We start from the raw sequence: 15,479 nt of genomic DNA, 5'->3' as shown, positions 1-15,479 counted from the left end.
GAAAACTCAAGGTACAGATTCCGATTACAAAAGCTCATACTACAATATGGAAAGAGATATATCCCATTTTAGAATGCACGATTCGTAAATGAAAACGAGAAATCAACTTGAGTAAAACTTTATGATAATCATTTATAATATAAGGCCTTCAATACTGTATATGACGTCAATAGACATCGATGGTAGACCAGTCAGAAAAGCAATATATAAATTTAGTAGTCAGTAACGTAACTAAAATACGACATCATGTGATTTCATTTCTGTTTAATCTTTCTTTAATTTTTCTATGCATAAAAAGTAACAATTCTGAACAGATAATATTGTTTTTACAAACTTCAAATAATTCTGCAAGTAAGAATATTTTTAGATTCCTAAATGTTAAGAACTAACGGAGGCAATGGAAAGTTTTCTGGATAGCGTATTTAACAAATATTTAAACACCAGACAGACATTTTCCGTCTTGAATGTGACGTTTTTACTATCCGAAACAGTATCACGTGATAATTGTCAGAGAAGAAACTCAAGAAAATATACAGCTACGCCTCTCATTTTCACGACAACGCAAGATTACAAAACAAATATTCAATAAGACCTGGAACTAAACGTTTGATTATTTCGAATGTCTAACATTTTTCTGTACCCATCTTTGAAATGTCATACATTGAATGTTAGATAGATCAAATTAATTAACTATTTAAAACACAAAATAGCTTTTTTAAAATCTATACAGTGTAAAACATATTGTAGCTGGAATATGCCTCTATGTCCGGCACAGGAAAAGTGTTCGAAAACTTCAAGTGTAGTTGTAAGAATATTTTGCGACATGCACTGCCCTTACAATGATCGATAATAAAATGAACGTCCTACAATTTGTGATTACAAACACGAGGATTCGCCAGCGTGTAACATGGCAATATGACAGAATACTCTGTAACCTACAGTATTGGTTTGAAAAAATGTTGTCTCCAAGAATAATATGAATTAGCATGCAGTTGATTTTCTGAATCAAAACACGACCAGCAGATTTTGACTTCGAATCATCTACTGTAACAGGTAGTTCAATGATGCAAGCAAATATAAGGTGCACGTTATACACATGTTCTGATTTTTAAAACATCTATTTCATCATTAATCTTTTGCTGTTTCTCTTAATCTGACGTGTCAATGAATGACAAACCCAACAGCAGTCACAAATTGTGACAAACATCGTCTGTCAATTTTGTACATGACAACTTTTTCACGACGATGCTGCCAAAGATGGTGGAAAATGTGAAAATAGTGTACGTATTCACAAAATATTGTTTCTGCATTTGTTGCAATAACTCTGTGCGTCTCTTTGCAATATGTGTAACGCAAATTATCATTGTAAACACTGGCTTTTTGTATTCTGAAATTTTCGAAATGGCATTCACATCACTATACGGTCGACATCAAATTAAAAACAAGAAAACGCGTCATAACATCACTAACTACCAATCAAACGAATCATTTTGTGAAAAAATATATCACTATCAAGCATAATCCTTGAAACACAGCACAGACCACATGATAGATACGTGATAGATGTATCACATTTTAGACACACAGCATATCTCGTTCGGGAACGTTACGAGTAATTGCCACTGTTCATAGGATAAAAGAGGCCGATGGCTTCAGTATCAGTCATACACACTTTTCACTTGGCCAAAGAATGGAAAAGACGGAGTTATCAACCAAACGGCGTCTACCAGATTCATACTGAACCCTTTCTACTCATGGTGTTCTCCGGCTATGATGTTACAGTTATAAACAATGTCGGAGTCGCTCCCACCATGGTAAAGTACATGATAAGCTATGCGCGTCAGACTATGTGACCATTTACAAGTCTCACTGTCTACAGCGGCAGACATCCACCTGGAAAATTGTGCGAGTTCATCGGTTTTTATTTTAAAGTATTTTTCATTATACGCAACGTTGTCAATATTATATTTCTTCATGATGTACCCGGTCATGTGAATCGTGAAGGTCAAGGACGTAAGTCCACACTCTCGGTTACCCATCAAGGTGCTACAAGGCTCGATGAAGTTATCAACGATCCGTGATATAATCTTTGTTTTGCCCTGGCGGTCAAGGGACGAGTCAGTGGTAGTACTAAGTGGTATGAATTCGCAGCTAATATTCTTGATTTTAGGGTTTGAACGGAGAGATTCTGACAGCTGCGAGCCAACATCTTCTGAGATACCGTCCGCGAGAGTGAAAGATAGCGACTTAAGATGTTCATTAGACTTGATAAAGCGCGAGAGTGGAATCAAATCTTTCTCACAAAGTGCAAGGCACAAACTTGTCAGAGAATCGTGCAATTTTCCGTTTAAAGAGTCGATGAGTTTTTCACAACTCCAAAACGGTTTGTCATGAACTGATATGACGTGACAGCCGTACGATTCAAGGTTTACACTTGGATTAGAAATCGTCTCTGCCACAAGAGATTGCGGTACGTCTTGCTCAACACCTAATATTACCTTAAGTTGTTTTGTAAACTTAAGGTTGTGGATATAATGAGCCAGTGCTTCGTATTCTTTGGGGGTTGTGCCAGCACAGTTAACAGCTAGCGTGATTTTCTTCAGTCTTTCGTCGTCGAGTAGTTTGTATGGTAGCATGTTAATGGAGGATTTGGCATCATGTAACAGGATCGAAAATTCAGAAATGGTTTTATTTCTATCAACTTCGTTAACCAGAGAATGCAAAAGAGCTTGTGTTGGTGCAATGTCCATTTCACCTTCATCGTGTATCATACAAAATGCAAGTTTCTCGAGCTCTGGTGCTCTATGAATGCACTTAATAAATTGACGCATAATGTCAGGGTCTACCTTGCTCTGTATTGTCAATGACTTAAGATTAAGTCTATGAACGATCTCACTTAACTTTTCCAATACGTGAGGTTCAGGGTTAACGAACTGAAATTGAACGTCTGGCAATTGCTTATTTTTTCTCTTCTGTTGTTTGACGCGATATTCTAGTAATTGGAACACTATTTCGTACTTTGTCATCGAAACAACATTGAACATGTCGTCCGGAAATGCTAAAGGCAAAAATAACGATCTTGTCAGCTCATCAAACACGTCACCGTGTCCGAGAAACTTCTGACTCTTAGACACTGCCGTTTTTATATCTGCAGGGTTGAATTTGCCACGAGAAGAGCTTTCTCCGATGTTACCCTCTTTTGATTTGTTTCTTTTGATATCACGTGGTCGACCATCTCTGTTTTGTTCGTTCTCAAGACGTATTCTTCTCGGGGTAATTTCGGAAACCAATGGTAAATACATCTCAATATTTTCACAGGTTTGCAGGTGTTCGGCCATTAATGCAAAGTAGAAATAGGATAACATAAAGTTTCTCTCTTCTTTTACAATGCGCAACGCAGCATCATCATAAATTTTAAACACCTTTTCGGCTTTGTCTGTACCGCAAGATAATTCGAATAAAAATGTGAACATGTTAAGCCACATAGCTGCTCCACGTTGATTACGTAACAATTCCTCAAAGCGACTCTGTATATCAGATCTGTCTACATTATCGAACAAATACTTAGCACAAAAGAATTCCTGCCATGTTTTATGATAAAACTGACACTCCTTCACTGGTTCCGTTTTGAAAGATCCCCTATCTTTGACAAATAATCCTAGCGACAAAAGGGTGGAGGATTCAATGCTGTTCTCCTTGATAGAATTCTTCGACTCTTTCAATGCTTCAAAGGCCAGCTGCGATAATTGAGCAACCAAGTTTTCCACATTTTGTGGAATTTTCTCAAAAGACAATTCTATCGAGTTCTTCACGCAATAGCGCTTAAGGAAACATTTTAAAATTTCAGTGTACAGATTAGCTTTAGTTTTGGGAAACTCTTTTCCTTTTTGCCAGTCTTCAAAGAGAAGACAAATGAACACAACATGCAGAGGCACAGAGAGAAATCCGTCCTCCATGCCTTCATATTGAGATAACTTCTTAATAAGATCATCCGCTGTGTTAGTTTGACTTTCAAAATGCCTTGTTATGTACTCTTTGACGTAATCGAAAGTAAAACCTTTGATTGTAAATCTATCATCGCAGTGTTTCAAATCTACGTCACATTCATGTGGTCTGGAGGTCACAAGGACTGTGCTTTGAGAGAGCAACTTCCGGGAAATTATCTTGCAGACATCGGATGAAGACTTAACTTGCGGATCAAATTCATCTAATCCGTCAAACACAAACAGGACTGAATCGGCATTCAATTTCAAAACATGAGACAATTCATGTTTTTCAAAATGTGTGTCTTCTGGAAGTAAACGATCTAAAATATATTCTTCAAGAGATTGATCTCTAACATACCTCATTTCTACCAAAATGAGAAGCTTGAATTGTTCAAGCTTGCCATTGACCCATTCCATCGCTAACTTTCTACAAAATATAGATTTCCCGATTGCAGGTGCACCTTCGATGCTTATACGTTGAGAAGTATGTCGACTGGTGTTCTTGAAAATTGAAATTATATCCTGCAATGGCCGTCCCGCATCAGATCTCGTACTCCAGACTTCATTTATCACCAATAATTTCGTATACATATCATCGAGGTTAAGGAGTAGTCGTTCATTCCAGGTCAATGGTTGAAATTTGGCTACCCGTGTCCGGTATCTTTCCCTTAAATGTACAGCCAGAGTTGTGATTTCTAAATGTAATATTGTGAAGCTTTCGTTACTTCCTCTGACAATATAATTATTTGACGTTATTGACTACGATTGGAAGACACACACACACTGTCACACACTCACACAAACACACACACATATGTATAATATATATATATATATATATATATATATATATATATATATATATATATATATATATATATATATATATATATATATAATATATATATATATATATATATATATATATATATATGGTATCCAGGCACCTAGCAAAGAAGAAACAAACCGAACCGCTCGGCCAAATCCCCACTCTCATGAATTGTTTCATGACCGGGCATTTCTCTGAGTAAGACCCCACCACATTGTAGAGATCAGTAGCACTCACGCTCGCACACTCACTCTCAAAACAACAATAAACTTTCAAAGCATGTGTGGAAACTGAGTCCAAGAGAATAAGATATAACACTAGATAAAAAGATATAACACAATATAATTGTACGTCCTGACCATATAAATGAAAGTGTGGAGCTTAGGATATTTTTTTATTCTGTTTGTATGATGCATGAAACTTATGTAACAGAGATTACTTCTTCCTACATGAAGTAATTTTGTGTTATGTATATATATATATATATATATATATATATATATATATATATATATATATATATATATATATATATATATATATATATATACGTCAGAAAGATACATCTAAACACGTCTTGTGCATCTCTATTTCATGTTAGCCTGTATCTGTTTGATGATTGTTGAGATGCAGCAAGCCTGACCTATTGTAATATTTTGTGCGTGAAACATCTTGAATCATTAAATTTCGTGGCCAACTCATTTTTAAAGACATCTATATTATATTATATTTATTTATTTATTTATTTATTTATTTATCTATTTATTCATTTATTTATGTATCTATTTATTTATTTATTGAAACTAACCTTGCTTTGTGAAGGAGAAGTACTTGTCTCTGTCTGCAGTATGCGGAATAGCTTTCTGTTTGAGGTAGTCAGTCACTGTATCCGCCAAATCCTTTCTTCCGACTCCTTTGAATACTTCCACGAGCTGTTCAGGATTCCCGTTTTGTATTTTTCCATGTTCCAAAAGTGTATTAAGTAAGTGGAGAGGTTCTTCTAAGTTTTCAACAATCCGTATTCCTATGTCTCTACGGTACCAATGTTTCAGTTTCATGAAAGTCTCTGACGAGAAAAAATGTATTATTAGCAGACTTAAATGTCTCTTGTTTTGGATGTAAAATCTTTATGTATTTCGGACCTCTTCGCACTCTTACTTAAATTCTTACTTGTAGACGCCTAATTAATCTTAAACCGTATCTGTTTCCAGTTCATACGGGAGAAGTGAACATGAAATACTGAATTGCGATAAATTACCTTTATGAATGTTGTCGGACAATTTCATTAGGAAACATTGGAACTCGGCACTTTGGTTGATAGTCGCTATGCTTGAACGTTTGAATCCTGAAAGTGGAAAATAAATGTGGTAACTTGAAGGTAAAAGATATCACCACAACTCCGAAGCCTATGATAATGTAAGTCACTTTTATTATGATAAATGATTATGTCGTCACTTGCTATACACATTCTATGTGACTGCAAGTCGCAGAAACGACAATAACGAAAGGTCAAACACGTGAAACTTAAAACGTGCAACACCAAGAGATGTACACCTTCAAATCTATCTTACATATACATGGATGTCAGTAGAATGTAAGAAATGTTATGGTGTGTTCCAGAATGAAATATTTTCATGACATGGATAAGGATCGGTATACGAAATAGCCGATAGAGCGACAGTGATTTTTTATGGAAATTCTATGTTGTGAAATCTTCTGTTTCGTATAAAATCAGGAGAGCTACTGAGAAAACGGAAATTGAATGCCATTAATGAAACATGATCAAAAATTACAAAGTTGTATTTTCGGCACTATACTATATACTAGACAGAAATGTAATTTGTAATTGAAACCATCTCAATAAGAATTACTTTAGGTGGAGCTGCATGTTGCCAACACAGTGTTATTTTAAAGCAATATTTCTCATCAAAGATGACAAGGAAACCCCTTCATACTACATATTTTCAAAAAGCAGAGACTCTAAAGTTTAGTATGGTAGCAGTAGTATGAAATATGGGTGTATATGGAATGGGTGTATATCTGGGGTAAAAATACTCAATTTTGGTATTAATGATACAAATTAATTTAAGTAAAAAAACTTGACGCTATTTTCTAAAATGTAATATTTCACTTGAAAGTAGAGTATATGAAGAAAAAACTATTTTATTTGCCATTGTCTATCCTCATTCTAAAATGGCAAGGGTTTAAAGATTAACATTCAAAAATTGATTAAAATCATGATAAGCAAAAGTAAAATGCCTCTTATTCAAAATGTAAGAATTTTATTGCCAAAAAATAGTCTTTTTGTTATATAGCATTTAAAGAACATAATGTAAAAATTTCAGAAAATTTGACCTAGCCAGATTTGAGTTAAATTCTTTGAAAATTTCGAAATTGGAGGGAAAAGAAGCCAGGAAGTCGGGTAATTTGCATACATTTGCATAAATTAACACTTCTTTATCACGCAAATTTCGTCTGCTTGACAAGCTACAAGGTGAACCCGACCAATATTTTAATCTTCGGTTAACATATTAATTAAAATTGAATAAATATTTACAAAAAAGGGATATTTGAGCAAAACATGCTCTGTTTGGTGCAGCACCCCCTTAAAACGTGTAGAGTGAAAATTACCCAGCGATGGACGAGGAGGTGCATGTGATCGTTCCAGCTCATCTTCAACTGAGTTGCTGTAGTCTTCTTGATATCCTGTTGAAGAGTTAACCCCAGGACTGTGGGGAGGTGTTTGGCCTTGTCCTCGAATTCGCTTTCTCGGCGGGGAACTCTGAGATATTTGAATATGAAGTCAATTGTAATTGTAAGTACTCCACAAACGATATCAATCGTATTAACAAAATAAGGGCACCGGCTGTAGCATTAAGGTTCCAGACAAGAAATTGACCTTTTTAAGGTAACAATTCTCTAGTGGTTGATAAGTTCAAAACCCCAGTAAATTATAAATTTTCAAAAAGCCTAGATGTAGGGAACATTTTGGTTACCATAGTGTCACCATTGTTTACATAACTATCACATGACAGGTAATTTGCATAACCTTTCAAAAATCGGTTTTCCCTATGTTTTGTCTCAATGCTTTGAGATATGAGGCTGAAATTTGTGTGGGTGCAAGCTGGATGAAAGATCTTCCAAAATATATCTCAGAATTGTTTAAACCTTCTAAAACAATTTTTATGCCATAAAAACTTCAAGAGGGGTGAATTAAACTCTGGTTGATTTATTTAAAATCGTACTCCAAAAACACTAAGCAAGATATAAAAAATCTGAGATACAAGTTGGAAGAGCGCTATAACAGCTTGCATTCCAGAAAGTTTGAGTCAGATATTTTGAAGAATTGAGACAAAACATAGGGAAAACTTATTTTTGAAAGGTTATGCAAATTACCAGTCATATGTTAGCTATGTAAAAAATGGTGACACTTTTGTTACTAAAATGTTCCCCTATAGCTAGGCTTTCAGAAAATGTACAATTTACAGGGGTTCTGAGCTTCTTAACCACCAGAGAATTGTTAGGTTAAAAAGGTCAAGTTCTTGTCTTGGAACCTTAAGGTGGCGGTAGAGGCTAGAGCGTCAGTTATAAACTTCAATGAAACTATTAAAACATAAAAGTAGTCAACATTCTCTGTGGAATAAAAAAAAACTAGACATTTGGGGTCATAGGCATTGCAGAGTTATAGCCCGTTGAAACTTCTGAAAAACTGACCAAATAAGAGGAAGTTTGGGAGTCCTTGGTAGATTAACTATGGTAGAGGTCCCCTAGCTTTTAAAAAAATGTTTGAAAAGGGAAAGTCATTTTTTACTGTTTTTCAGAAATGTTTGACAAGGCAGTGCTTGCATTCAGAATGCGTGACTGCTATTGTAAATGCATTTTTAGATTCTTTGAGTGTCAAAGAGGTGTCAAAAGTGAGATTAACCAAAAAGACTGCTCTGTGACTTCAAAAGAGGGGTGCAAATATGGCTTGTTTTCAACATTGTTGACAGAATAACAGTTTTCCTATATAATTTTATACCAATTTAATCCAACCTTTGAAATGAGATATGGACATGGAATTTTTACAGCCTATTAACAAGGTTACAGATAAGATTTGTACGGCACAATTTTCCTGTATTTGAAGTACTTTTTGAAAAATCACATTTTGAAATTTGAAAGAATTTTTAATAATTTTTTGATATGTAAACCCATGTAAAATCATAAAAATCAAATTTTATTTACAAATCCTGCCGTAAAAATCTTACAATTAATAGTGTCAACACATTTATAACTAATTTGGTCATATTAATACTATCCAATTATTATTAAATTCAAATATGTAAAAAAATATGAACAATTAAATTTTAATATTGATTGGTGTCATATTTCAAAAATCATGGCTACAAATATACAATTTTTTACATTCTTTGGAGAAAGTATTAACTAAGGGAGTTATCCTGAAAATTTGAACTAAATATCATTATTCTAACACTTGAAACTTGACATTAACTCTGAGAAAAGTCACTATCTGCCACTATATTCATCTGTAATGCAAAATGCGCTGACATATTCTTTATATTGGTTCCGAAATCATATCAGGAATTATGTACACCTTGATAAATTTTCCATGAATATTCAACTGAAATGTTGTTTCAAAGACTAGGACGCTCTTAGGAAGCTTTCGGTTATTATGATTTGGAGGACCAGACGAAATCAGAGGTGATTCTTAATGTAAAGTGTGAATCTCCCTTTGCCGGTTTCAGAGAAATTCTCCAAGTGTAAGTCTGTGAGTCCCTGAGCACCGTCACGACTTGATGTATTGAGCAGTAAGATTGAAAATAAAAGGTTTTGACCTCATACAAATCCATGGCTCCCAATTGAGCTGTACAATTTAGTTAGAAAAAAATTGTATTCTTCAGAATATGAAATACATTGTATAATTTGTCTTTTATGTTTATAAAACTTCATTAAAATTGTTTTACTTCAGCATAAAGTCTTGATTTCAACCGCCTGGTCACAGTGTTTTCCAAAGAATTTTATGGAGAGCGGTAGCTAATTTAAGTGTGTGTGTGTATATATATTGTGAATAAAGAGTTGCCTTGCCTGTCAGATTCATGGAACAAGCCTAATAAGTTTTTTCCGACTCCAATGTATAACGGACATACGCATAGCTCTGTATGACGTTTCAATATTTAGTCTCTATGGAATACGGAAACTGAGATCAAACTAATGATTTTCTTTTTTTGGCTTGGGGTAAGTCTCAGGCCTGGATAAGCTACAGCGATTCCACAATTAGGTTAGAATTTAAAGGGGCGTGTTTGTTATTAGTTTTACCTCAAGGCAAATTGAGTAACAGGATAATAAAGGAGTAAAATCACAAAATAAAGAGTCAATGTCAACAACCACTATAGTTGCAAAAACCAGGAGTGGAGGACTGCCCCATTAAGCATTGGTAGCAATGTAGTCGTCTACCGAGCGAGTAACGAATGTAGTATTCACACTGATCGCTTTACTCGATGACCAGTCGATTTCCACTGTGTCACGATTTTGTAGTATAGATGAAGTTAGAATTTGCATGGTAGAAGATAAACAGTCTTCTACCGAGTCTGAATAACGAATCTATATAGTATTCACACTGGCCGGTCTAAATTCAGTAACCAGCTGTCTTCTATCCTGTCACGATCTACAGTCAATACGTATTCAAAATGTTTTATTAGATACACAAGCAACAAAATCACTCATAAAATCGAAGGAAACCAAGAAATATTTAATTGAGAAAGGAATTTCATACCCGATTTATTTCTATATCAACATGCATAACACTTGTGGGAAACACGTCACGTGGTCAACAGTTCGGGACATAAGAGACGAAAATCACATTTTGTAAACATATCCTGTCACTATTATGGCCGCCTTATTATCGGGTGGAGTAGGCAGGTACCAAGGTCACGACATCAAAAGTAACGGTAATAAATTCGGAAGAAATTAATTGAATTATGCTTGGGCTGTAGACATAATTTCATCACAGAAATATCTTGTTTGCCGCATCAGATAAATCTCACAAAATATTCTATGATATGCCTGACCAAATTGAATTCATAATGACAAATAAAACAATATAAATTCCTTTAGCACGGTACATATCGAGAAAGCAACGCCTATCAAGAATTTTAATTAAAGTTGTTGTTAACAGATCGTGCCCTTTGGAATCAAATCATCTGGAAACTATTAGGTCTTTGTGACTGGTGTAAATCTTTGAAGCTAGAGTTAAATTACATTAGGGTATCTAGTTAGGATAGGACAATTGTCACTTCTTTTCTACTTTGCCTCTTCTGTAATTAGTCTTTATTTAAGTATACGTCACTTTTCAATAAATTGTAATTTCAGTGACCGTAGTCATTTATGGGCCTTGCTAAAGTGACGCTATCGCTTAAAAGGTACACGCTTTGAATTCATGGCATTCTCGAAAGACACGTGATCATCGCCAGACCCCAAACTATAAAGCTCTCACAGGTATCTTGGTAAATAGGACAGAGTACGAACCACATCAGAGTTGTCAGCAGGCAATCAAAACACCTCAACAATATCAGAAGGCAGCTTATGTGTTCATGCATCTGTATACGAGTATCACTAAATACTGATGGATGATGATTAACACAGCTATAAAGCTATAAAGTGACAAACTTGAAAACCTATAGGCCTAGTCTAGCTTGGCCGAGCCTGGCCTAGCCAAAACCCTATAAGTTAGCAATCGAAACCGTACGGCTGAACGTAGAAGGTGAATGCATGGATGTAAAAAAGAGGTCTACATCCATGGCCAATGTGAGCTCGGAGTTTTCGAGTATTTATATAAATTATATTTGATACAGACAGGATTTGCGTCGAACCTGTAGGGTATACGGTTCTGCTAAACTTGGCCTGGGTTTCACAGTTTCCCACTATAAGTCAAGTGCACTACATGAAGTACAAAGTAAATTTTGACAGATCAAGACATAAATCATAGTGACAGGTAAACAGTAGAAAATTTGTGATCTTAAATGTTACGACTGTTTGATTGGTTATAAACATCAACGAAACTGTAGTGTCGTTTGACATTTTTATGATTTTGTTTGTATGTAATTGCTTATGTTCATAGAAGGGAACCAGTGAGAAAAACAGGCACTCTATGATAAAATGGTTATTGATTAATATTTGGAAGAGGGGCTGTCTTACAATGCAGAAATTTACCCAGATTCCGATCCATGCTAGTTTGTGAACTTGCCATTCATTTGCTCTTTGCTATGTTGTGTGTTATCTTTGGCTTTCACGTAAGACTTCTGCACCTCGAGCAATTTTACTTCGGATTGAATTTTGTCAATTCTACACTCCTTTCTGTGCTTGATTGCAGGATTCTCGTATAATCTGACGGCATTCCTGACTTAAAGCCCCAATGCATTATTTTCATGATTTTATTTTCAAACCAAAGTTGGTTCGTGTAAATGTGCTGATTGGAGGACATGCACATAAGTATCACTGAGCGCTGATTTGGGCCATGCCTACCGTTTTAACAGGTGCCGTTTTAAACGGGTGCCTCATAAAAGGGCGCCCCCACGGAAAAGTACAAAAATGCAGTATTTCCTGCACATACACATCGTGATCGAAATAAGCATGATGCCATTTACTTGAATGCACACACACGATGGCCAACATTTTGTTGTTGTAATCTTTATTTTCTCTGTCACATGATTAGATTTCGAAAATGGCGGGAAATCTAAAATTATCTTAAAACGTTTGAATTTACATGTCACTTTCGACACTTATGACAGTGTTATACACTTTTTCAGTCTTTAATGGGTCTAATTCAAAGAAAACTCTTGGAAAATTGAAGATATTTTGAGATCGGTTTATTACACTTTCGCTGCTATTATGACTTTAAAGTTTGATCGAAAGAACCCAATTAGTGTTTGTAAGCAATTAGTTACACCTATTCCATACACTGATCATAAAACTTCTTTCTACCGAGAATTACGTCATAATACGATAACAGAAGCAGTGTCAGGGCAAACGACTGTCAGATTATCATTATGAATTCTAAAAATGCGACTACGAATTAATCTTTAGCAAATCTCACATCATTGTGACCTAAGACTCTATAAGAATCACTGTAAGTTGATGTCAGTGAGATGACGTAGTCTTCACGAGAATTTGTATTTTCTGTCGTTTCAATCACGTGAGGCATGGCGTATTTTTATTTAAGACTACCTAGTCTACCAGTCAACAGTAGGCAAATTTTGCCGCCATAAACGAGTCATGAACACATAAAGACAATAATATCAAATGATGATCTGACAAATCATGTACCGATAAAGCTTTAATAAGATATCATAGAAGGAACAAGGTTTGTATTCCCTGTGATATACCAACGGTTGCTTAGAAACGTATTATTTCAATAACTATGACCTAAAGTAAACAATAACACTAGTAGGTTCGTTAGTTAGGAGAGATCAGTTCAAAATAGAGTGCCTGTAAATTCGTGTTATTCGTTTTTCAATTTTGCTGAAACAATCAGAAATTAAATTATCTTTGAACACGTGGTCATACAGGAATACTAGTTTGTTTTCAGAAACGTGGCATGGACACAAATCAATCAACTAAGTATCGATTATCCTCGTCGTCACCATACTTACCATTATGTCCGCTCAGCCACCTCGGTGTGATGGCGCGTTGATAATGTAATGACACTACCACAGGACAACAGTACTCAACTGCCGTTAAACTGACATGCAGAAACTACCTCGACCAGTCTACCAGCGTACGACAGTTCTGTTCAAGGCCATTCCTAAACATCATTCCTTTTATCGCCTGTGTAGAGCTTCTTCCTAGTTGTCGCTCCCGGCAATATGTCGTCAAGTAATGTTTTATGACGGTTACTCTACCCCAAAGAGTAACTGTGCTTTTACAAACTACGCTGAGAGTATCAGAACCCACGTGGTACGTTTGCAAGAATTGTGTAAATAATTAACCAACGAAGTCCACTCTACAACACCAAACACTCACTGCAATTTTGTGAATTCAGAAAACAGTGTCAGTGTGAGCACTTCTAATGCACACTCAAGCCTTTGTTCTAATATTAAGTACAAGACTGCTGGAAATGTTAAAGAAATGTCCTTTAGCTCATGAATTCAAGAACAACTATACTATGCCAATGGTTTATGAAACATAAGTTGTCATGTAACACTTTTCCACAGTCCCTCTATCCACAGTCCCTCTATAGGACAGTCGGATGTAGAAAGCTGACCTTTGATACTGTTGCCCTGCCAAATGGCTCTACTTTTAAAAAGAAAAGCTACGAAAGATATGCTTCAGAGAATGTCAATAGCTGTTTGCTGCGGGGGCCAGTTTCGTTATCGTGGCATAGAGTGACGTCATGGAGTAGCTATAACATGCTATATGATCTTCAATTCTCGCTATCTGTTTCATGTTGAGCAAAAAAGCGTAACGTATGACAAAAAAGGAATTGAAATGTTAGCATAGAAAAGTCATATCATATATGTTACTGTGAGAAGTTATCTCAACCATCGCCATGCTACGGTGGCCCCTACACGCCACGGAACTCTACTACTTTTGAATATAAACTCTAATTTTTCTTGACAATATCTTTAATATTTGTAAGAGATTTTATTTCTCCACCGCAAACTTTTAATTTTGTACGGGCAACTTTATCTTAACATTATCTTAACTTTAACTTCTCGAAAGTAGTTTTAGTTTTAACCATAAACAAAATATGTTTCTCAAATTTTTTTTTCATTTTTGTAAAACAAAAGTAAAATTTTTTCAAGATAACAGACTCACCTACACGTCATGGAAATTTATTACTTTTGAACATAAACTCATATTTCTGGGCAATATATTTAATATTTGTAAGAAATTTTATTTCTCCACAGCAAACTTTTATTTCTGAACGGGGAAACTTTATTTTTGGGGTAAGCTGTTTTTAAAAACTTTTAACAAAAACACTTTAACTTTTAAAAAATAACTTTTACTTTGAACAAAATATTTGTTTCTCAAAAACGTTTTTTATTTCGAAAAGAAGTAAAAATTGTTCACAGCAAGAGTTGAAGATTTTTGCTGAGCGCGAACTGAGTTACTTACGTGACATAACCTTATGTCGTTAGAGCAGAAAACTTAAATTCCTAAAGAAAAGTTTTATTTTTCAAGAGTAAAATTAATTTCTTTATGGAAAAAAGATTTTCTCAGAGCAGCAAATTGAAATAAAATAAAACTTTTTTCTCAATGGAGAGAAATTATTTTCTGAAGACAACAAAACTAATTCCTTCAAGATATATTTTCTACATATGAGTGTGGTTTAAGAATTTGGTGAATCTGAACTGAGAAAGAACGAAAAAGGGATGAAAAAGTCAAACTTTCTTTTCTTCAGAGCGAAATTTATTTCTGAGAGGAGAAATATTTCATGTGAGGGCGCAATTACCTATAATGCATAGCAAACTCTTTCTAGCGAGAGTAAACATATTTTTGGGAAGAGTAAAACATTTTTCCGACGAGCAAAACTATTTTAACGGCGGCGGAAGTTAAAGTATCCCACCATGCAACACCCAAGTTTGATGACCCAGAGTCTCCGAGTTGGTAGCCGGTATCAGACAGTTTGTGTTCGTGTCGGCTACATGGACGATCTGCTCTCCGAG

The 15,479-nt window shown here is 35.2% G+C and overlaps 1 protein-coding gene across 1 annotated transcript; it reads right to left on the bottom strand.

Moving 5' to 3' along the window:
- Positions 1–284: 284 nt before the first annotated feature.
- Positions 285–13,752, bottom strand: LOC139132856 (uncharacterized). The gene is made up of 5 exons (XM_070699174.1): positions 13,464–13,752; positions 7,447–7,597; positions 6,074–6,160; positions 5,624–5,881; positions 285–4,681 (listed from the first exon to the last, which is right to left on the bottom strand). The coding sequence occupies exons 1-5, from the start codon at positions 13,464–13,466 to the stop codon at positions 1,749–1,751; spliced, it is 3,432 nt and encodes a 1,143-aa protein (XP_070555275.1). The 5' UTR covers positions 13,467–13,752; the 3' UTR covers positions 285–1,748.
- Between the last annotated feature and the right edge of the window lie 1,727 nt (positions 13,753–15,479).

The sequence above is a fragment of the Ptychodera flava genome, chromosome 5 (genome assembly GCF_041260155.1).
Source record: "Ptychodera flava strain L36383 chromosome 5, AS_Pfla_20210202, whole genome shotgun sequence".
Classification (NCBI taxonomy): Eukaryota; Metazoa; Hemichordata; class Enteropneusta; family Ptychoderidae; genus Ptychodera; species Ptychodera flava.
The sequence above is the reverse complement of the archived record's forward strand: the minus strand, read 5'-3'. Positions and strand labels throughout refer to the sequence as shown.